The sequence below is a fragment of the Rousettus aegyptiacus genome, unplaced genomic scaffold (assembly GCF_014176215.1).
Source record: "Rousettus aegyptiacus isolate mRouAeg1 unplaced genomic scaffold, mRouAeg1.p scaffold_m13_p_7, whole genome shotgun sequence".
Classification (NCBI taxonomy): Eukaryota; Metazoa; Chordata; class Mammalia; order Chiroptera; family Pteropodidae; genus Rousettus; species Rousettus aegyptiacus.
Genome location: NW_023416310.1, coordinates 44732533 through 44756049, shown reverse-complemented (window position 1 = coordinate 44756049; position 23517 = coordinate 44732533). Strand labels below are relative to the sequence as shown.

Genomic DNA, 23517 nt, shown 5'->3' with positions numbered 1-23517 from the left:
AGATTTCAGGCTTTTGGCGTATGAACTTGCCTAAGAGTCTTCTACCTTAAATAAATGACAAAGCAAATAAAAATAGCTTTCTGTCAACTTTGTATTCTATTCTAGTTCCTTTCTATAACTATTGGGGGTCCCCGTGACCACCCTCAGATTTGGTGACTTCCTAAAGGAGTTAGTATATAGTTGTACTCATGACTACGATTTTTTACAACAGAAGAATATAAAGCAAAATCAGCAGATGGAAAAGGCACGTAGGGCGAAGTCTTGAGATCAGGCACAAGCTTCTAAGACTTCTCAGTGGAGTCGCACATGATGCACTTAATTCCCCCAGCATGTTGTGACAACATGTGTGAAATATTGTCTCTCAGGAAAGCTCATTGGTGACTCAGAGCCCAAGGTTTTCATTGGAAGATGCACGTAGACTCCCTCTGTGTAAAATGTGCCAAAATTTCAGTTCCTAGAACTGTTGCACCAGCGTTTTGGGTGCAGTGAGCCATTCTTAATTAGGATGGTGGGAGCCCCCCTGAAATTTAAGTTCCCAGATATCAACCAAGGAATAACTTTGCCAGCAGGTATTTCTAAGGATCGTAGTGCAGGCCTACTGCGTTAATGCTTTTCTGTACACTTAACACTGACAGTTGTAATGGGCATTTATCTTCTATCACTTTTCCTTAGTTGATGGAAAATCACTTTGTCAACTCTTTTGTTCTTAAAATTCTCTTCTTCCTTAGCTTCTCTGATAACACGTCTTGTTTGCCTCCTTACATACTGATTATTTCTTTTCTCTCTGCTTTGGGGTCTCTTTTTCTTCTACCCTGTTGCTTAAATATTAACATTCTTCAGGATACTTTGCTAGGTCTACTTTTCTTTATTTCTTCGTGGGTGATCTCATCAACCTCCTATATGTTGGTGACTTAAAATCCAGATGCATTTCCCAAATTGCCATCCTTTATTTCCAACTGCCCCCTAGAAATTTCTCTCTGATTAAACCATGATATTATAAACTTTGCATGTTGAGAATTGACTGACTGTGCTCTAGTTTCCACCCAACTCTCCACTCTATCGTTTCTGTGTTCCTTTTGTCAACAGCTTAAGGAGGTATCCCAGACTGTACCCACTTTCTCATGTTCCATTCAGTCATTTCTGCTTTTCAGAATCACCCATCTGTATCTGAATTATCACTGTTTAGTTCAAGACCCTCTTCCTTTATGCTTTGCTGTAGCTGTAATTTCTGAGAGCTGGTTTCTTCCCGTTTCTTCTCCTCTAGTCCGTCCTCTACACTTTACGCTATTTCCAAAGAGAGTTTTCTGAACTTTTTGCCATGTGATTTTTCTACTTGCTGTACCTTCAGGGTAACGTTTTCAAATTCCTTAGGAACTTAAGTAGAATTTCAAGAGAGTATTCCTTGACAGTCTCTCTTGATGTCACTTCTGAAGTGGGTGCACATCTTCTGTGTTTCTCCACTGTACTCCAGTTGCAACCTGTAGTACTTTTATTATAACCTGAAATTACACTGTATTGTGATTATTCTTTTCTTGTCTGTCTTTTCAGTAGACTTTTAGAAATTTGAGGACAGGAACTGAGTTATTTCCGTTTTTGTCATTAGCAGCCATTATGGTTCTTGACACATAATGTTGAATCGATAAATAAATTAATTAGGTGAGAAAAAATTTAATAAAAAATTTTTATTAAATCTAATAGCCAGTTTTTAAATCTTGCTCTTCTACCTCTTGATGATTTAGGTGTGGGAGTTGATGGAGGCAATGACAAAGACTGGGAAGCTAATGCCTGCAAAATCCAGCTCATTAAGAAGAAAGGGAAAGTAAAAGCACTGGATGAAGAAGTTCACAGTAATGTAACTTAGTCTGACTTTTGTCCCTCCACCCCTTCTCTTCCTTCTCCCTTCCCTACCAAATTACCTTTCTTCCCATATTTGGGGGCCCATTTGGTGATTCTTAAAGTTGAAGGGTGGAAAGAAAAGTAGTTTTGTTATTGTTGTTACTGTCTGTACTGATTTTAAAATGCACCTGAGCTTCAAAAATGATCATGTTAATTAGGGAAGGAAATTAGGTACACTGTGTCCCAAATAAGATTAGTACCTTGAAATGTAGTAGTCATAATTCATGGAGAAGGGCCTTTCACAGGAAAAAAGATGTCTTTAGTGCTGCCTTACTCATGTTTCTTCACTTGGTGATTATCTTCCATTTGGACTAAAAGCCTCCTTTGCATGTATAGTAAGTCCGGACATTTCACCTTTTAGTAGATCTGTTATAATCAGGTAAGTATCATGTTTGCCCTCACAGTTTTCTTACTCTGGACGTAAAGTAATTGGCCAGAGATACATGCTCCATTAAAGAGGATATACTTCTCAGTATTTAGTTTATAACATTATGGTTATACATTTTATTTTTTCACAGGAAGCTTGAAAACAAAAACTTTGAAGTAGATCAACTGAAAAAAGATTTAAAAAATCCTCCGCAAAACCCAGGAAATAGCAGGTTTTTTATGTACCTGTTTAAATGGATGCCATAATAATCATTATAGAAGGAGCGCAGGTAGAAGAGGAAAATGATGAATTTAGTCATTTTTTTTTTTCACATGAACCAAACATTTAGCTTTGTAGTACTTGTTTAACAAATCAGTACTTATTTCTGTGCGTGTTATGGGTAAGAGTAGCTAGGGGTAAAGCAGGCATTCAAATAACTATACTTCAAAAACTATGGTATAAATATCCTATATAACAGGCTGGCAGTGTCTGTGGGAGATGCCTATACCCTGTGACCAGGCCGTGCTACTCTTGGGCATATATTCGAAAGAAACTATGGACAAGGAGACATGACAAGAAGATTCATTGCAGCAAAATTTAGAAACAACCTATATGTTTTCCAGTAATGGGATGGGAAAATAAGTTGTAATAATAGAGAATGACCATATGTAGCTTTTGAAAGGAGTGCACCAGGTCTGGTTTTGTGTGTGGGACATGGATCATTACTGGGAACCTAATGTTGAGTGAAGAAAGAAACCTGCAGTAAGATACATAAAGTATAGGACCTTTTAAGAAACACAAAAGAATATTATAATTTATGGATGTATATTAGCATAGTAGAAGTTTGAAGGCAGCGGGGTGGGAGGTTTTCCATCAGCTGGAAGATCCTCTGAGAAAGAATGGGATGGGCAGGGTATAAAGTAGACATAATTTACATTTTTCACATTTTAGATCTTAAAAAAGATCTAAAGTACAAATGGTTAGATGTTAAATTTCTGTTAACTCTGGGTGTGGGTATTTGGATTTTCGAGGTGTTTATTATTTCCTGCAAGTGCTTTACATATGTTAACTCATTTATTTCTCATAACCCATGAAGTAGGTAAAGTTATCATCCTCATTTTGCAGATGAGGAAATTGAAATGGAAGTCTAGGTACTGTCATTAGATGACATTGACATTTGGGGCAACGGCAGAATGAAAGAAGGCTGCCATTTTGGAGAGTGATGAAAATTAAAGGTTTTTTACATTTCGTGTCTTAAAAAAGATGTAAAACACAAATGGCTATATTTTGACATTTGCTATCTCTGGATGTAGGTATTTGAGTCTTTATCATTGCCAGCAAATTTAAAGTTTGAACTATTAAAAAAAAGAAGAGGTACAGAAAAGGTACATAGAGGGCAAGAAACCTTGGGTGTGATGGTGGTAGGAAAAGCACAAGTAGGAAGTTAACCTTTATAGGAGTCAAAGGTAAAAGAAAAGCTAAGTCAAACAGTTATGAGGTGAAGGGAAAAAGCTGAGTGAAGTGGACATTGAGGGACTATAGGTAGGATCAGAGTTTAAGGAGAATAGAAAAGATGTTATGAGCTGTTGGGAAATCGAATGAGCTATCAGCTTAATGAATAAGGGACATGGGTACGTTTTTCTTAAATGGCAACAGTGAAATAAATAGGTTTGGTAGTTACCATGAACTTGACATGGACTCAGTTTACAGACTCTTGTTACTCTCTCCAGTGTTGTTAGCATGTGGGGGAGATGGCGCTTTAATTTAGTGAGCCTAAAAAAACTTGTCGGATGTTTTCATTGCTTTCATTAGCCTGTCAAATAGTGATAAACAGTATCTTACTTTTCTGGAGGTCATTTATTAGGTCATCTTAATTCTTTAGAACACAGGTTAGTCAGGAAAGAATACATCGATGATTATATCTACTCATCGATTGAGCCATCCAACAAAGATTTGAGTATCTGCCCTATATAGCTCTTAGTGCTTAGGGTTCAAAGGTAATAAGGCAGGCTGCAGCTTTTGTAGAATTCAAATTCTGATGGAAGTCCGGTTGACAATGTGTCATAAATGTAATAGTGCAGCAGAGTTTACCATCGTGGTTTTAATCTTAGGCTCTGGAGTCAACCAGATTTGGGTTCAAATCCTGTTTCCTATGCACACTGTGACAGGCGGATTCTGTGACCTCTTTGAGTCTCAGCTTCTTTATCTGTAAAATGGAGACAGTAGTACCCACATCACAAAGTATTGTGAGATTCAATAACAAAATGAATATTGAGTGCCTATTACATACCAGCTGTGGTTCAAAACAGAGCAACATAGGCAAACCCCCTGCCTTGATGAAACTTACTGTTTGATGAGATGGCCAGATAACAAACAAATATATGATGTTTGGTAGTAATTAGTGCGATGAAGAAAAGATATGGTAGAGGTGACATTTGAGCAGAGACCATGTGGTTGTCTGAAAGAGAGAATTCCAGGCAGAGGGAACACCAAGAGCAAAGACCTTGTGTGAGCTAGGCCTGCCTATGGCTGAAAGTCAGTGGGTCTAGAGCACTGCAGTGAGAGGGTGAGTGGCAGGAGATGAAGCTAGAGAGATGGCTGAGGGCTAGGTCATGTCGCGTCTTAAGGACAATAGAGTCTACTCTTTGTGTCATGGGAAGCCATTAGAAAGTTTTGTGTAGGGGAGTGACATGATCTAACTTCTGTTTTGAAAAGATCACTTTGGTTAGTATGCAAAGACTAGATTATACAGATGGAAGATTGTACAGGGAAACCAGTAAGAATTTTCTTGAAGTAATTCTGGTGAGAGATGATGGTGGCTTAGGTCACAGTGGTAGGGCGGTGAGAAGCCTTCAGAACCTAAAAGGTGTGTTGAAAGCTTTGAGGAGTGATTGGAGAGGGGTGGGAGATGAGGATGGAAAGGTAAATGGGGAACAGATGGTGAAGTACCTTGTATGACAAGAAAAGGTGTTGGGGCTTTGTCTTGAGAAAATGGTTCTCTGGTTGTATGTTAGAAGTTGAGGATCTTTTTGCAAATCCCTGTGGCTGGGTTTAGGACGATTCATATGTGCAGGTAGGGATGGAGACCATTTCTTAAAGCAATGGAAGTCTATTCAAGGATTTTAAGCCTTATGTCTTGATTAGATTTGTGTTTTAGAATGACCTCTAATGAGCTAGCATACAAACCACAAAGACTGTGTGCTAAAGTGCATGGACTTTCCTATTCAGACTTCTGAACAGTTTATTCTTAATTTAGACCTAATTCTGATAAGCTTTGTTATCTGATAAGCTCTATTTTAGCCAAATAAATTTTGTATTTAGGAAATTAAAAGGAGGGTGTTACTAGTAAATAACTAGAACTGTCTTTTTTTTTTTTTTTGGAAGAGTTCATGGGGAAAAGGAATTAGGATAGCTGCTTTTCAAGATCAAAGAGCGTCAGTCTCCTACCCATATTTTCATAGTGTTGCTTTGTTCACAAGGACCTATTCATTGATTTTGGATACTTTCCTTAATTGCAGTTTATATTATGAGATATGTTTACATTTACCAGGGACAAAGGAAATTGTAGTCACAAGGTTGTGTAGTATTGAGAAAATGAATTTATTTTACATGTTTAATTAAAATGACACTGAATTTTTTCAGGGCAAGGATTAAATATAGATTTAAAAAGTTACATTAACTCCTTTTGTCCTTAACTCTTGACTGTGAAAATTTTCAAGCCTCCAGAAAAGTTGAAAGAATAGAACGTTAAGCCCTCGTGTATTTCATCTAGCTTTACCAGTTGTCACATTTAGTTTATTTCTTTGAATACATTTTTTTTTGGTTGTTATTGGAACCATTTGCCCTAAATGTTTCAGCTGCATTAACTCTTCTAATTCTAAGTCTTGTAATTACTATTTTGCATATGTGTGATCTTCAGTTTTAATAATTGTGTATTTCAGGTGAGTAGCACTATAATAATTATATTTAAATATAGCTTATAGCACTATCTCTACCATGTGATTTAATATTGGACTTTTTCATTTTATCTTCTTCAGAACAACAGGATATGGATTTGGATATAGAATTTGACGTACACCTTGGAATAGCTCATACCCGTTGGGCAACACATGGCGAACCCAGTCCTGTCAATAGCCATCCCCAGCGTTCTGATAAAAATAATGGTATGGACAGATTTTACATGCTTTGGAATGATTATAGAGGGCCAGTGGTAGGAGAATGGAAGCCCTTATGTTTTTACTATTGTAGTCTGGAAAATTTCAAACATATTCAGAGGTAGAGAATATGTAGAACCTGATGTATTCATCACCCAGCTTCAACATTTATCAATCCACAATCAGTTATGTTCATCTCTACCCACTACCTAGGCTACTTTAGAAACCAATAGGTATCATACATATATGTCACAAATAAATAGATATCATAGCATTCAGTTTGTAAATATTTAAGTGTGTATCTCTAAAACATAAAGACTTAGTGTGTTGATATATCTCTTAAGTTTCTTGAGAGACTTCTCCCTTTCTCTCTTTTTCCTTGCAGTTTATTCTGGTGTTTGTCTTATAGAGTTTTCTACAGTCTAGATTTTGTTACTCGAATGTATCCTATGGGTCATTTAGCATGTTTCTCTGTCCCTTCTATTATTAATTGGTACGGTGTTTGTTTGTATCTGGAGATATGTAATTGTTAAACAATGAACTTCGAGGTTGAAAGTTTTTCTGAAATAGTTTATCGAACTATATGCTAGCCAGAAAAAGGACCGGGTCCTGGCACATATAGTCTAACCCACCAGCAGAAGGGCTAGAAGAGGACAAACATGTTTATTATCCTGGGATTGACGGGGCTCTTTTATACCGTGAGTTTGGAGAATATGTAAGTTGTTTTGAAAGAATCTACATTGACTGTAGCAGAAGGAGATGGGAATAGGTGACGTGGGGCTAGTTTTGGGATAGGTATATAGCAAGAAAGAAGTGTTTCCTGCTTTTGGATTGGTCATAGGCAACAGTTTGGACAGTTTGAGTAAGCAGGATGAGGTGGTGCTTGGTGGTTGGCTATTCTCTCTAGATAAGAACTGAAATAACTCTCCAGAAGTTGTTCAGAGTTTCAGCGTACATTCAGGAATGTGAGCTGTCTTTTTTTCGTTTCTGCCTGTGCCTCTGTTTATTGATTAACTCTCCCTGTCTCTTCTTCCCAGCCTCTGGCCTAAATTTAATTTAGGACATTTCAGGATTTTTTTTCTTATCATGATATTGGATTTTTTTTTTTTTTTTTATTGTTAGCAGTCATTGAAGATCATCGCCAAGATTAATCATTTCTTTAGTGGTTTTAAAGTGATAGTAGTCTAATACTACCATTTTTTTTCACTTATTATCTTGAGCACTTCTATAAAGAGAAGCTTCTTCATAGCAGCTACTCGGTTACCCTGAGGTATCAAATATATAGAAAAGGCAGGATAAATGTTTGATTTTTTCCCCCTTTTATTTATTATTTTTCAATAGTGAAGTGGTTCAGATGTTCTAAGATGAACAATGAGTTCCTTTAAAAATTATTATTTTATAAACTCATGGATTTAAAATAATTTGTTTCAAAAACACTGAAATAGTGATCTGTATTGATATACATATTTTGCCATCCTTGGCCATTGATGAGCTTATTCAGTTGGCTCCTGTGTCCTTTTGATGTGACCCCATTAGGCTCAGTAGTCTGTTATTTTCTGGTAGGCCAAAATGTTCCATGTTCACCTAATCCTGCCCCAGACCTGGAATCAACGATTTCTCTAAGAGAGCCGTAGGTCCTTTTAGTGGAAATGATACTTAAAAGACTATAAGCCAGATCCTAGAAGTACTTACGGAGATGTATGTACTTCTTTGTGTGCACATGTATAAATTTAAAGGAAACAAACAACATAATTTTACACTAACACTTCCAGTTCAAATGCAGGGCTCTAAGGGTTTTACTTAACCTCATTAACCTATGTATTTCCTTTCAATCACACTTAAAAACATAGTTTTTAACACCAGCAACATATTTATCTGTCACATGATATACACAAAACAATCATAATACCAACACTACTGTAACAGTATATTTACTGTTATTTGTTAATTTTTCTTATTAATTTTTTTTTGTCCTTCGGGTATATTTCTCTAAGGTTGTATAATCAAATTACTGTGTTATACAGTCACTTGGAATAATCCTTCTCTATGTGGTTGTGCTGTTAGATACAGCATTATGTTAATATGCTTTATTTTATTTTGTTTTAGGGATTGCTTTTCTTTAGAAAATCAATTTTACTTAAAACTATTTAAAATATTTGCATAGTTCTGTGGTCACACCTGTAAAAAAGGGAATGTTAAAATACGTCTAGTTTCTATTTTATTTTCCTATTCCATCTCTCCCTGGAGATAACCATTTAACACATTTTTTTAAGAGCCTATTTTTCTGTTTTTATAAATAAGTGAATACCTACAAAAGTGGGGTGTATGTGTGTGGTGTGTGTGTGTACTACTTTTGAGATAAGACTTTATAAGTCAGAAGCTGCCTTTCTAGGTTTCTGCGCTTCATAGAATTATTGAATTAGGTTAGAATGCTAACAGCCTCTCAAAACTTTTAATTCTGACCATTCTGACCACACCTTTATAAAAGATTCCTGAAAATTTATCTCAAAATTATATTTTGAGAATTTGGCTTTAATTCAAGACTTTATGTCAGATATTAGCTGTTTATGATTCTCTGTGTTTTAGCATTACAAATTTTTAAGATTTATTTTTGTAGCATTTTGTGGTATCTTTCTGAAAAATCTAGTGAAAATGTTTATTTTTATTATTTAATATATATCATATTAAATTATTATATAAATCAGTCCAAGCTCATTTAACATCAGACCAAAATGTCAGATTTTTAAGTGTTTTAAAACATTTTTATAATTTAATATAAAATTGAGTTTAATGGTTATTTCTCTCCTGACTTACACGAACTTTAAATAACAATTTCACATTTTGATAGTCTTTACATACATTGTCAGTAGCTGCAAACAGTATTGTTAACTCTTGATTTTTCAAAGTTATTTAGTAAAAAAAATGAAAATTATTTCACTGTCATATGTATTTTATCTTGGAATGCTATTTTAACATTTATTTAATGTGACATTCTCGGAATTGACTGGACCGCAGATAAATAAATTTATTTATGGAATTGAAAACTGGTTTTTCTGTTAACTTTTGTAATTTTTGTTTGTTTTTCAATTATAGTTGATTTTCAATATTGTTTATGTTAGTTTCAGATGTACAGCATAGTGGTTAGACATTTGTATGACTTATGAAGTGGTCCCCCCAATAAATCTAGTACCCCCTTAACACAATACATCGTTATTATAATATCATTGACTATATTTCCTTATGACTATGTTTATATCCTTATGACTATTTTGTAACTGCTCATTTGTACTTTTTAACTTCTTTTAACTTTAGTTCTCAAACTCATTTAATGTAAGTCAGATTGTTTTAGTTTGAAAGACTTTTTCTTTAAACTTAAGAATGTTTTGTTCATAAGAACAAATGGACGAAGAAGCCAGCATAATAGTTATTTAGTTCAATCCTCTCATTTTGCAAATGAGTACACAGACCCAGGTAACTTGCTCCTTTTGCATGGTGACATTTGATTAGTAGTTTAGAGCCCGGTTTATTGTATTTCCCCACTATACCTACCTTCTTGGCACTGTGTGCTTCCACTAAGCCACATAAACTGTGCTGCTGATCTCCCTGAGGATAATCTGATAATGAAAAGTAGGTAATACTTGATTATACCTTGAGCTACGGCTTGTGTGACATTTTTGACTTGAGAAAAATCTATGAGCAGTAATGGCTATTTATAATATTTACTAGACTTATAATTCTTTTTTCATCAATGCCTTTATTTCTTTTAGAATTTATTGTTATTCACAATGGAATCATCACCAACTACAAAGACTTGAAAAAGTTTTTGGTAAGTAAAGTGACCTGGAAAGACACTAATTTCTGATAGTACTTACTCCCTTTCTTTCTCCTTCCTCCCTTCGTTCCTTCTTTCTTCCCTCCTTCTCTCCCTCCCTCCTTCCTCTTTTCTCTCCTCTCCTCTTCTCTTTTCTTTCTTTCCTTCCAAAAATTAATAATTTTCAATTAGTTGACATATTATATTAGTTTCAGGTGTACAACATAGTGATTAGACATTTATATAACTTATAAAGTGGTCACCCTGATAAGTTTAGAATCTATCTGACATTATACATAGTTATAATGTTATCGACTATATTTCCTATGCTATAGTTTACATTCCTGTGACTACTGTAATAATTGGCAATTTGTACATCTTAATACCTTCCCCTTTTTCACCCATCCTCTAAACCCCCTCCCATCTGGCAACCATCAAAATGTTCTTTGTATCTGAATTTGTTTCTGTTTTGTTTGTTTGTTTTATTTTTTAGATTCCACATATAAGTGAAATCATATGGTATTTATCTTTCTCTGTCTGACTTATTTCACTCAGTATAATATCCTCTAGGTCCATCTATGTTGTCACAAATGGCAAGATTTCATTTTTTTATGGCTGAGTAATATTCTATCGTATATATATATGTACCATATTTTTTATTTGTCTATCAGTGGACATTTACATTACTTCTATATCTTGACTATTTTAAATAATGCTGCAGTGAACATAGGGGTGCATATATCTTTTCAAATTAGTGTTTTAGATTTCTTTGGATAAATACCCAGAAGTGGAATTGGGTCCCCAACCTTTTTGACACCAGGGACTAGTGCTCCAATGAGAATGATGATCTGAGGTGGAGCTGAGGTGGTGATACTGGTGCTGGGGAGTGGCTACAAATACAGATAAAGCTTCACTCACTCACCTGCCACTCATTTCCTGCTGTGCGGCCTGGGTCCCTAACAGGCCACGGACTGGTACCAGTCTGTAGCCCTGGGGTTTGGGGACCCCTGCCTTATCGGATGTATCCTTGGCAAATACCTTCTCCCATCCAGTAAGTTATCTTTTCATTTTGTTGATGGTTTCTTTTGCTGTGCAAAAACTGTTTAGTTTGATGTAGTCCCATTTGTTTATTTTTTCTTTTGTTTCCCTTGCCCTAGGAGACATATTCAAAAAAATATTCCTAAGACTTTATTCTTGTATATGGTGTAAGAAGGTGGTACAGTGTCATTTCGCATGTGTCTGTCCAGTTTTTTCAACAGCTTTTATTGAAGAGATTGTTTTTACCATATTGTGTATTTATGCCTCCTTTGTCATGGATTAAATGACCATGTAGGTGTAGATTTATTTCTGGGTTCTCTCTTTTGTTCCATTGATCTATGTGTTTGTTTTTATACCAGTACCATTGCTGTTTTGATTAATATAGCCTTGTAGTATAGTTTGATATCAGGTAGTGTGATACTTCCAGCTTCCTTGTTCTTTTTCAAGATTGCTTTGGCTATTTGGGGTCTTCTGTGGTTCCATATAAATTTTAGGATTATTCTAGTTCTGTGAAAAAGGCCATCGGAATTTTGATAGAGATCGCATTGAATAGGGTATGGTGGTTAAAAAAGATTAGATTGCTTTGGGTAGTAATGACACTTTAACAATGTTAATTTCTTCTATCCATGAGCACGGTATAACCTTCCATTTATTTGTATCTTCTATTTCCTTCTCCAGTGTCCTAGTTTTCCAAGTACAGGTCTTTTATCTCCTTGGTTAAATTTGTTCCTAGGGATTTTTTTGGATGTAATTATAGATAGTATTGTTTTCTTAATTTTTCTTTCCGATAATTATTGGTGGATAAAAATGCAACTGATTTTGAGTATTTTGTATCCTGCTACTTTATGGAATTCATTTATCAGTTCTAATAGTTTTTTTTGGTGGAATGTTTAGAGTTCTCTCTATTGGGTATCACGTCATCTGCAAATAATGAATTTTGGTTCTTCCTTTCCAACATGGATGCCTTTTATTTTTTTTCTTGTCTGTTGACAGTACTTCTAATGAAGCTGTGAGGTTGTTTGTTGGGATGTGCAATAATTACTGTCGCGTTATGATCAAGTAATTCCTAACACAGTTACAAGGGTTTAGTGGTTTATTGGGCTTTTCTTTGTTGACAGTGGAACATTTTTGTTTCTTACATGAAAAGGAAATAATTATTTGGCTTTGTTATGAATTACCCAGAAGATCAAATAAAATTGGAATTTTGGGAATGTCTTTCGCATTGTGAGAGGCCTTGTTTGTCATTTTTGGGCTGTGTAAGAAGAATAAGGACAGATTATCTGAAGATTCTATGCCCTGTGTAGCTGTCTGTTATACAGTGATGATCATGATGATCACCTTCATGAACGCCTCCTCAGGGCTGTCCACTTGAACTTTCTGCAGTGATGGAAACCTGTGTCTGTACTGTCCAATCATAGTAGCCACTGTCCACATGCGGCTTTTGGGTTAGTACGACTGAGAAGCTAAATTTGAAATTTTATTTCACTTTAATAAACCTAAATTTAAAAATCTATATATACCTAAAAGCTATTGTATTGGACAGTACAATATCATTATTAAATTAGAAATCAGCATATATATTACAGAGTTAATGTTTTGTGTTTTATATTTTATTATATTTTAATTATTTAAAATTTATTTAATTCCTATGTGGTATATATAGATTTATGTAATTATAAGTCTGTGTTCAATTACTATTTTGGGTTCACTTAATTAGATGGTGACCTTGATTTTGAACAATGGGTAATGGGATATGGTGTTCAAAAAAGATGAGAAATTGGTTAACAAGTTGTTTGAAGAAAAATTTTACAGAAAAGATTTGCATATGACGAATACTTCCTTAAATGTGTAACTTTTTTTTTCTTTCTAATTACAGGAGAGCAAAGGCTATGACTTTGAATCTGAAACAGACACAGAGACAATTGCCAAGCTTGTTAAATACATGTATGACAATCGGGAAAGTCAAGATATCAGTTTTACTACATTGGTGGAGAGAGTTATCCAACAACTGGTATTAAACCACACTTTTAAAGATAATTATTGCCAACATTAATCATAATGAACTCTTAAAATTAAGTTTGAGAAGCAGGAACTACACTAATTTTTAAGTATTTTTGGCTTTTATTCCCTTATATATGTAACTATTCAACTTGAATAATTTCGAGAGACTGTTGTTTGACTTATTGACCCCTCCTTCTCACACACACTTCAGATTCTACTTCTTTCACTGTAGCTTAGTGTCATGGGAATTAAAAGCAATATAAAATGAAACAGTTTATCTAAAATCTATACATACACACAGAAACCCATATGTACCACACACAAACATTGACAGAATACACACAGTTGGGGACTCATCACTTTCTTGCTTTCTGCTCCTCCGATATTCTTTCCCAGTCAATAACTTAGCACAACGGTAGCTTCAATGAAATGCATGCTTCATTCTGGGATGATGCCTGCATGTCTCTCAGTCAGCATAGCCAACTCTTTATTTTTCCTTATTGGGACTTTTCCTTGGCTCTGTGCCTCTTTAGCAAATTATTTCCCAGCCCAAGAGAAAAGTGGTATTCTTTTTGATCCTGTCCCAATTGCCCTAATTAAAAAATCAAAGATCTACAAAAGTCTAAATGCATAGTGATTTCTACACTCCTTCCTTACTTGTAACCCTCGTTTTCCCATTTAAAAGCCCTTTAGTTCTCTCTGAAGGTCCAACCCTCACCTCCCACCTCCATCCAATCTGATGTTGTCTGCAGCAAAAAAGAGACAAGAAAATAGAGAAAACTGAGGCCTGTTCCTTTTACTCAAGGCAGAGTAGTGAGCTTTCCTAGCCTTTGTATGTGTGACTGAGTTCGTGTTCTATTGTGGTTTCTTCCTTCTCTTACCTTTTGTTTCTCCTTTATTCATTTTTGATTTCTTTAGGTCCTATACCTGAGGAGGTTGGGTTGAGGGGGTGGTATGGTGTGCACATTAATTATTGTGATTGTATTTATCTCCACTATATAGGTCAAAAAGGGTGTAAGTTAACAGTGCTGTAAAATTACTGAGCCCGAGAATGGGTTTTGGATATTAACTTGGGACCTTTTGGATTTCTGTCCTCCCCTTACTAATGTGTAGATGGGAGATATGATGTATTTATTGAGAAATGTTGGTAGCATGTACAAAGGTGACTTTTGAAATGGTCTGCTTTGGAACTATTTAAAGAGTAGGCTTGGTTCAAAAGTGGATTTTGAGTACACCAAAGCTCAGGAGGAAGTGTCTACCTAAAATTTAGACTCGTTTATAAACTAGTGCAAAAGAGCAGCTACAGAAACAAAAAATTTCTGTGCTAAAGAGCCAGTATGTTTTAGGCATGTCACATTTGATAACCGATTATAATATATATTGCTAATGCATTTTTTTCCCTCCATAGGAAGGTGCTTTTGCACTTGTATTTAAAAGTGTTCATTTTCCTGGCCAAGCAGTTGGCACAAGGTATATATAAATTTAATAATGACTAATGATATATGTGTTTTGAAACTTTGGAATTATATATTTATTCTCTGTGTACTATAAATGACCCTTCACTGTAAAGGCTTTGTCCTTTCTTAGAGATATTCGTGTGAGTGTATTTTCTTATGTTTTTTATTGTCAGTTGTTTTACCACTCTTCCATTTAACAGAATTCCAAATACATTTTGGTAGTTATAATTGGCCTTTTGTCTGTGTTGGGGTACCATTGATACATTGTGAATATGCATATTGAATATTCTCTACTTTTAGGCCTAAAACATTAACTTTATCCACATTTTTGGAAGTATTTGTTCTAGACGGAGCCCTAGATAATTAGCCATCACTATTTTGTTAGGATATTTAAGACTAATCATGAAGTCTTTTAGAACAGTGAGGAGCCCTAAGATTTGGTAAGAGTTACCTGTAAAAGCAGTCTGACTAAGGAGAAAGTACTAATTGTTCCTATACCGTTCACGTATCGAAATAAAGGTTTCATTTAACATTAAAAAGGAAAAAAAATTCTAGTGCGTTGTTATAGAATAGGAGTTGGCACACCTGTTCTTTAACTGCCCAGATCATATATATTTTGAGTTTGGCCATGTAGCCTCTGTAGCAGCTAGCTACTCAGTTTTGCTGGTGTAGCATGAAAGCCACTGTAAAAAAAAAACATGTAAAATAATGGGCATGGTTGTGTTCCAGTAAAAATAGACAGACCTGCCCTGTGGGTCATAGTTTGTCGACCTCTGTTATTGGATATTTTTTACTCTCACTTTTCATTTGTTTCTTATAGTGTTTGAATATTTTTGAAAAATTCTGTTTATCTTATTCTTTTGTTACATCTGAAGTTGAGCTTGCAGGGGGAATTTAAACTTTATTTGAAGAGTGTTCCATCATCACATTTAAATTTTATATCATTGATGTGTTATTTATAAAAACGGTTTAATTCTGTTTAATTTTGTACTACTAGACGAGGTAGCCCTCTCTTGATTGGTGTACGAAGTGAACATAAACTCTCTACTGATCACATTCCAATACTCTACAGAACAGGTAAAAAGTATTCCTACGTTGTGCTATAGGGAAAATGTGTAAATTGAATGTAGTATATATAAAGAATTGTTTTCCTTAAATTGAAATAAATGCTTCTTTGGTCAGGTCCACTCATATATAGTTCTGTCTAGACATGAAAAGGATTTGTTTTGTGATTTCTCTGACGAGTAGAATTTTTTTCTGTTGTATATCCATAGCTAGGACTCAGTTTGGATCAAAATTCACACGGTGGGGATCACAGGGAGAAAGAGGTGGGAAATGCACTCTGCATGGATGGGGTGGAATCTTATCCTCTTTTGTTCATTCTTTACTAATTCTTTGTTCTTGGAGTGAATGAATGTGCTGGGCCTCTAAAAATGTGCTTATTATATGGAGAAACATATTTTGACATTTTCCTAATTTGCAGAGTATATTTTGCCTGTCTGCTTTTGGCATTTAGGAAACTGCTTTTAGTAATTTGTTTCTTTAAAGTCTCAGATTTGAAAAAAATAATTGAAATTGTAAAGTTTTTTTTTTTTTTAATTAAAATCATGTAGGATAACATAAATAAGATGCTAAGATTAGGAAAAGAGCATTGTGTGCTAGGCTATTAGAGATTAAACTCAGTGGTAGTTTGAATAATTCAGCCTAACAGGTTTGAATGGTTTTTATTTTATGCATGACGTTTTCCTTTTAGATTTATATTCAGTACGTTGATTAGCTTTGTTTTAATTTGGAATTATTGTTCTTTTTATATTTATGTTTAAGTTTATTTTTTTATAGGACTTTCAGCTATACAACTCTGGATCATTTCATTGCTATAATTAGATACACACACACAAAAACCCTGATCTGCTCTTTCCATTTACTTATTACTAAAAGCTTTCTATGTAAAAGACTGGGAGTAGTAAATTCAGGTAATTGGAACCCATGTTATTACTGTATAATTCTTGGTTTCTTGAAAAAAAGTTTAGCCAAGTACTCTAAACCTATTCATTGTTAGATAATGGCTGCTTTCACTGTTTTATCTGTAGCAGAAAGTTACTTCCTTAAATAACCTTCAATTCTGAGATGTTAGAGTTTCTTATCTTCTTCATCCGCCTCCCTCCCTTTTCAGAAGAAAAATTAGTCTAACAGCAAGAATACAGATTTTTAGATCCAGAGTTCTGTTAACAATTCTGCTAGTGTATATATTACCTATGTTACTTTATATATTGATTTAGGCTGCTTTTAGAAACTATAGAAAGACTTTGGCTAAGGTCTTAAGAAGTTGGAGGAAAAATTTATCATGAGACAGATCTTTTTTGAGATCAGGTTATGTGTTTTAGTGTCCCTTATCTCTCTAGCTCCTAGTAGATAGATGGTGTGCAGCTCAGCAGGATTTTATTCATTCATTCATTCACTCATTACACCTACAGCGCCTGGTCAGCAGAATTTAATTTAAAAAGTATGTCCAATTATTAAAGAGGCTGTGTAAAGGGGAGAAACCTAGACTGAGTTTTAGGCTTTAACTGTTTTCTCCAGCTGACCAAATAAAGTGGGATCATAATAATTGTATTCCACATAAGTCAAATCAAGTGAGATAATATATGAAAAGACATTTTATAATTATAGGAGTCATATAGATGTCAAATAGTAATGTTCTTTTCGTTTAAATTGGCAATGATACCTCACATTCTTGTAAACATTGTAATTAAATATACCTTGAAATAACCAATATTAGGAGAAAGAATGTAGTGATCTCAACCCCATTAGGGCATTTTATAACCAAAGCTGGTAGTATTTATTTTAAAAATGTAGATGCTGGGCTGTCCTTTTACCTGTTCTTAAATTCACTTTTTTTATATACAGTAAAGTTCACCCTTTTTGATGTACAATTTCCTGAGCTCTGTGAAATGCAAACAGTTGTGTAACCACCATGACAAGCAAGATTCAGAAAAATTCCATCCCCTAAAAAGTTTCCTCCAGCTGCCACTTTGTAGTTAACCCTTGTCCCCATTCTCAACCTCTGGCAAACATGGATCTGTTTTATCTTTCTGGAGTGTTAGCTTTTCTAGGGTGTTACCTTGTGCTTATTTTTCAAAGTGTAGCATCTTTTCTACAGTTGAATTTGGATGGGAAGAGCTGTTTTGTTTTCATGCCTAAACTACACCGAATAATCGTGGATTATGGAGAACTTTGGATGTATGTTTCTAAGAATAATTATTTCCAGGTCTTTAAACATATGCGTTTTAGAGGATTGACACAATATAAGTTTTTACAAGTATATTTATGGTATTCTCTGGCCATGGTGTCCATAGGTTTTAAGGTCTCCTATGTCTTGATCTTGGAGAAAAGTGCTTTTTTTTTTTTTTTTTTTTTTTTTGGTCTCTATGATGTTTATATGGTCTTCAATTAGTAGTAGATTTTTCCCTCTTGTATTTGGCTAATTTGTCAAACTTTAGTATGCTTTCCAGTGTTGACTTTAGTTGTGTTTGACCAGAAAGGAAAAAAAACATCAGCTATTTGATGAATTAAGTAGAGGTGAGAGAATTATAAAGTGCCAGAATTAACGGAATATTATAATTGCAAAAGGACTATAATTTGTTTGACTTAAAAGGAATATTAGAAAACTAAATTTTAAGGAAGTAAAGGTTGTGGGTTTGTAATATTTTCATTCCTTATTAGTAGGTGCCACATATGATATACTGTGTATAGAGTTATAAGTACCTTTGTTTTGTTTTTAAATTACAATTACTATAGACTACATCTTGATCTGTTATGCTGATTTACTGTTAAAATCTAGAGAAATTTTGTTATTTGATAATAAAAATCACTATGCATTAATCATTTTATTTTTCATTGCACAATTTTGATATTTTAAATTTAATTTTTATGATAAGTTTAGGTATTCAGACAAGTTTTGTATAGTTGAATTAAGATTAGGTTATACATACTTTTGATTAAAAAGTGATTCACGAATTATTTGCCTTCCACCTGGAAAAGAAATATAACATTAAAAATATTAATAATGTAGCCCTGTTATCTGCCACAGTCTCTTTGATAGTTGCCATTTCACTCTTCACTTTTTGTCTGTTCTTGTTGGCTAAATGCATGGAAATAAAGTGATCTACCTGGCATTTAAAAATTACTGAAATTATTTTTGTGTCGCTATGTTTTTTCTTGTTGATTTTGTAGAAAATTGTGTATATTTATATATTGGCCATGGTTTTCTACATGTTTGCCGATTCTGTTAACTCTGTGCTCTAGGCAAAGATAAGAAAGGAAGCTGCAATCTCTCTCGTGTGGACAGCACAACTTGCCTTTTCCCTGTGGAAGAAAAAGCGGTGGAGTATTACTTTGCTTCTGATGCAAGGTGAGCTTCTTTAATTATTTCAAAGAGTACAACTTCTTATGCTACAGAAAACCAAAATTCATTTTGTATAAATCTAGTCATGTTGTATAGGACTTTGTTAATTAAAGAAGTGAAGGTGACTGGGGATGGAGTTCTAAGAGTACTTTTTCTCTAAATTCAAAGCACATAGGTCAGTTTACAAAGAACAGATCATAGTCCTTGAGACTCGTTCCAATGTATTTACTCTGAACTTTTGTATTGTTTTTTAATTATTAGTTTATTTATTTTTATGGTGACATTGGTTAATGAAATCCAATAAGTTTCAGCTGTACACTTTAATAGTAAGGCATATATATGTTTGCACTATGTGTTCACCTCCCATAGTTAGATTTCTCTCACCAAATATTTGACCCCCTTTACCCTGTCTGCCTTCCCCCTCTTCCCCCACCCCCTACCCGCTGGTAACCACTAGTCTATAGTCCATGTCAATGAGTCTCTGTTTGTCCTGTTCATTTGTTGCTTTTAGGTTTATATCCCACATATAAGTGATATCATGCGATTTTCACCTTTTTCTGTCTGAGTTATTTTGCTTAGCATGATTATCTCGAGGTCCATCTATGTTGTCGCAGATGACAATATTTCATCTCTTTTTATAGCTGAGTAATATTTCATTGTATATATGTACCACAGCTTCTTTATCCAGTCATCTATAATAGGACACTTTGGTTGCTTCGATGTCCTGGCCACTGTGAATAATGCTGCTCTGAACATCGGTGTGCAAGTATCTTTTTGGATATGGGATCTTTGGAGTAAATACCCAGTAGAGGAATTGCTGGGTCATGTGGTAGAGCAATTCTTAGTTTTTTGAGGAACCTCCATACTGTTTGCCATAGTGGCTGTAACAATTTGCAGTCCCATCAGAAGTGTATGAGGGTTCCTTTTTCTCCACATTCTCTCCAGCACTTGTCATTACTTGTCCTGATGATTATAGCTCTTCTAACAGGTTTGAGATGGTAGCTCATTGTGGTTTCGATTTGCATTGCCCTAATAGCTAGCGATGTTGAGCATTTTTTCAAATATTTCTTGGCCATTTGTATGTCCTCTAGGGAGAAGAGTCTGTTCAGGTCCTCTGCCCATTTTTTTATTGGATTGTTGTTTGTTTTTTTTGTTACTGAGTTGTATGAGTTGTTTGTATATTTTGTATATTAGACCCTTATCAGAAGCGTTGCTTGCAAATATATTTTCCCATTCAGATGGTTCTCTTTACCTTATTGACTTTTCTTTTCTTTTTTTTTTTTTTTTTTTGCTGAGCAGAAACTTTTTAGTTTGATACAGTCCCATTCATTTATTTTGGCTTTTACTTCCCTTGCCTTTGAGGTCAAATTCATAAAATCCTCTTTAAGTCCAAGGTCTTTGAGTTTAGTTCCTATGTTTTCTTCTATGCATTTTATTGTTTTAGGTCTTATATTCAGGTCCTTATTCATTTTGAATTAATTTTGGTGTGTGGTGATAGACAACAGTCTAGTTTCATTGTTTTGCAGGTGGCTTTCCAGTTTTCCCAGCACCATTTATTAAAGAGGCTTTCCTTTCTCCACTGTATGTTTTTGGCTTTTTTTGTCAAAAATTACTAGCCCATATAAATATGGGTTTACTTCTGGACTCTCAATTCTGTTCCATTGGTCTGTGTGTCTGTTTTTCTGCCACTACCATGCCGTTTTGATTACTGTAGCCTTGTAGTATAATTTGAAGTCAGGCAGAGTGAAACCTCCAGCTTTGTTCTTTTTTTCTCAGGATGGCTCTGACAGTTTGGGGTCTTCTGTGCTTCCCTACAAATATGATGATTTTTTTGTTCTTTTTTTTAAAAAAATGCCAATGGGATTTTGATTGGGATTTCATTAAATCTGTATAATGCTTTAGGTAATATGGTCATTTTAACTGTGTTGATTCTTCCAATCCAAGAACACGGAATATCTTTCCATTTCTTTGTATCTTCTTCGATTTCTTTTAATAGGGTCTTATAGTTTTCACTATAAAGGTCTTTCACATGTTTCATTACATTTATTCCTAGGTATTTTATTCTTTTTGGTGAAATTGCAAAGGAATTATTTTTCCCACTTTTTTTTCTGACACTTCATTATTAGAGTGTAGGTATGCTATGGATTTTTGAATATTGATTTTGTATCCAGAAACTTTACTATATTTGCTTATTGTTTCTAGTAGTGTACTTGTGGAGTCTTTAGGGTTTTTCTGTATGGAGAATCATGTCATCCGCAAGTAGTGACAGTTTGACTTCTTCGTTTTCTATTTGGATGCCTTTTATGTCTTTCTTTTGTCTCATTGTACTCGCTTGGACCTCCAGTGTTATATTGAATAACAGTGACGATAGTGGACAGCCTTGTCTTGTTCCTGATCTTGGAAGGTTTTTAGTTTTTTACCATTAAGTATAATGTTGGCCGAGGGTTTGTCATATATGGCCTTTATTATGTTAAGCTACTTTCTTTCTATACCAATTTTGTTAAGTGTTTTGATCATAAATGGATCCTGTATCTTGTCGATTCTTATTTTTCAATTTATGCGATTTATCACATTAATTGATTTGCATATGTTGAACCATCCCTGTGCCTCTGGGATGAAGCCCACTTGATTGTGGTGTATAATCTTTTTAATATGTCGCTTTTCCACTTTGCTAGTATTTTATTTAGGATTTTTGCATCTGTGTTCATGAGAGTTATTATTCTATAGTTTGTGTGTGTGTGTGTGTGTGTGTGTGTGTGTGTGTGTGTGTGTTATTTTTACCAGGTTTTGGTATCAGATTAATATTGAACTCATAAAATGAGTTGGGGAGTATTGCCTATTCTTCGATTCTTTGGAAGAGTTTGAGGAGAATAGGTATTAAATCTTTTGAATGTTTAGTAGAATTCACTGGTGAAGCCATCTGGTCCTGGACTTTTACTTTTTGGTAGGTTTTTGATGATTGCTTCAATTTCCATACTGCTGATTGGTGTATTAGTTCTTCTCGATTCATTTAAGGAAGGTTGTATTTTTCTAAGTACTGGTCCATTTCTTTTAGGTCATTAAATTTGGTGTTATATAGTTTTTTCATAGTATTCTTGAATGATCCTTTGTATTTCTGCAGTATCTGTCATAAAAATAGCTTTTGTATTTTTTTTTTTCCTCTTCCTTTAGGAGTCTTAGGTTTCGGAGGGAGGAGATATTTTAAATTGGAGAGTAGAATGGCTTAGTATCCTACTGATGATAGTGTAGTTGCTAAACTGTTGTACTTTTTGCCCTGTGTAGACACTTACTTTTTCAGTTCAGAAGAAATTGGCAACATAATCACTTTTATAAAGGAATTAATACTAGACTAAGGGATTCTGAGAGAAAATGCAGTGGGATGCATAGATGTATATATTAATGAAATACTAATAGTAATGAGAATAAAATGGAATCACTCAAATTGCCAACAAGTATTTGAGTCATTCATTGTGTATGAAAGTAAGGGGATCTAAAATTGAAAAGTGATACAGTTTAGAACTGCAAGGAATATATTAGTAGGAAAACAAGCTTTAGTGTTTTCAGATTTTTACAGGTGTGTAAGATGTATAGTCAGTGCTCAGATGTGTCATTGCCATCATTAAGTAGGTTTATTACAGAGTTAATAGTTATAACTTAAACTGGAAATTGCAGAAGCATCTCAGTCTTTTTTCATTCACTCATGCATTCATATTGAACACCCTTACAAAGCCGTATGCTGGGTTCAGGAGATAATGTTGAGTTAAAATAAAACCATTATTTGTCCTTAAGGAGCTCTTATTTAATGGAGGAGACAAATTTTAATCAATAGTCACACAAATGTAGAATTCCAGCTGTGATAAGAGCTATAGAATGCTTGTAACAGTGACTCACTTTCCTATGGGTAAATTTCTTTAAGAGAATGATGTCTGATGTGAGAGTTAAGGAGATATTAGGAGTTAATTAGGTGAGGAGGTAGAGGAAAGAATATTCATTCTATGCAGATAGATCAGCCTGTGAGCACTTGGAATGGGCGAGAACATGGCTGGAGTAGAGAGAGGAAGTTTTGTGGCAGATAAGGCTACAGGGGGTAATAGGAGATCATGGTAGGGCATTTTGTTTTCCTAAGAGCCAAGGGGAAGCTGTCAGGTGGTTTTTTGGATGAGGGAGAAATCTTGATTAGAGTTGCCTTTTGATATCCATTTGGGTAGAAACAGGATGGATGAGGGAGATTAGAGGGAGTGTGGGCGGACAAGTTAGGAGTTTTCTGTAGTAGTCCAGACAAGAGCTGATGGTAGCTTGAACTGGTTTGTGGTCCTTTGTGGACATGGAAGCTTTGAGAAATAATTTAGGAGTTAAAATTGGAGGACTTGGTGATGGATAGAATGAGG

General features: G+C 34.7%; 1 protein-coding gene across 1 annotated transcript in view; it reads left to right on the top strand.

The window, feature by feature from the left end:
* The window catches only part of GFPT1 (glutamine--fructose-6-phosphate transaminase 1), a 50452-nt gene that overhangs the window by 6590 nt on the left and 20345 nt on the right, over positions 1 to 23517 (top strand). The window contains exons 3-9 of the mRNA XM_016128444.2: positions 1740 to 1847; positions 6301 to 6426; positions 10185 to 10243; positions 13143 to 13277; positions 14676 to 14737; positions 15722 to 15801; positions 19030 to 19135. Coding sequence (XP_015983930.1) covers positions 1740 to 1847; positions 6301 to 6426; positions 10185 to 10243; positions 13143 to 13277; positions 14676 to 14737; positions 15722 to 15801; positions 19030 to 19135 — 676 coding nt within the window. The remainder of the gene's footprint in view (positions 1 to 1739; positions 1848 to 6300; positions 6427 to 10184; positions 10244 to 13142; positions 13278 to 14675; positions 14738 to 15721; positions 15802 to 19029; positions 19136 to 23517) is intronic.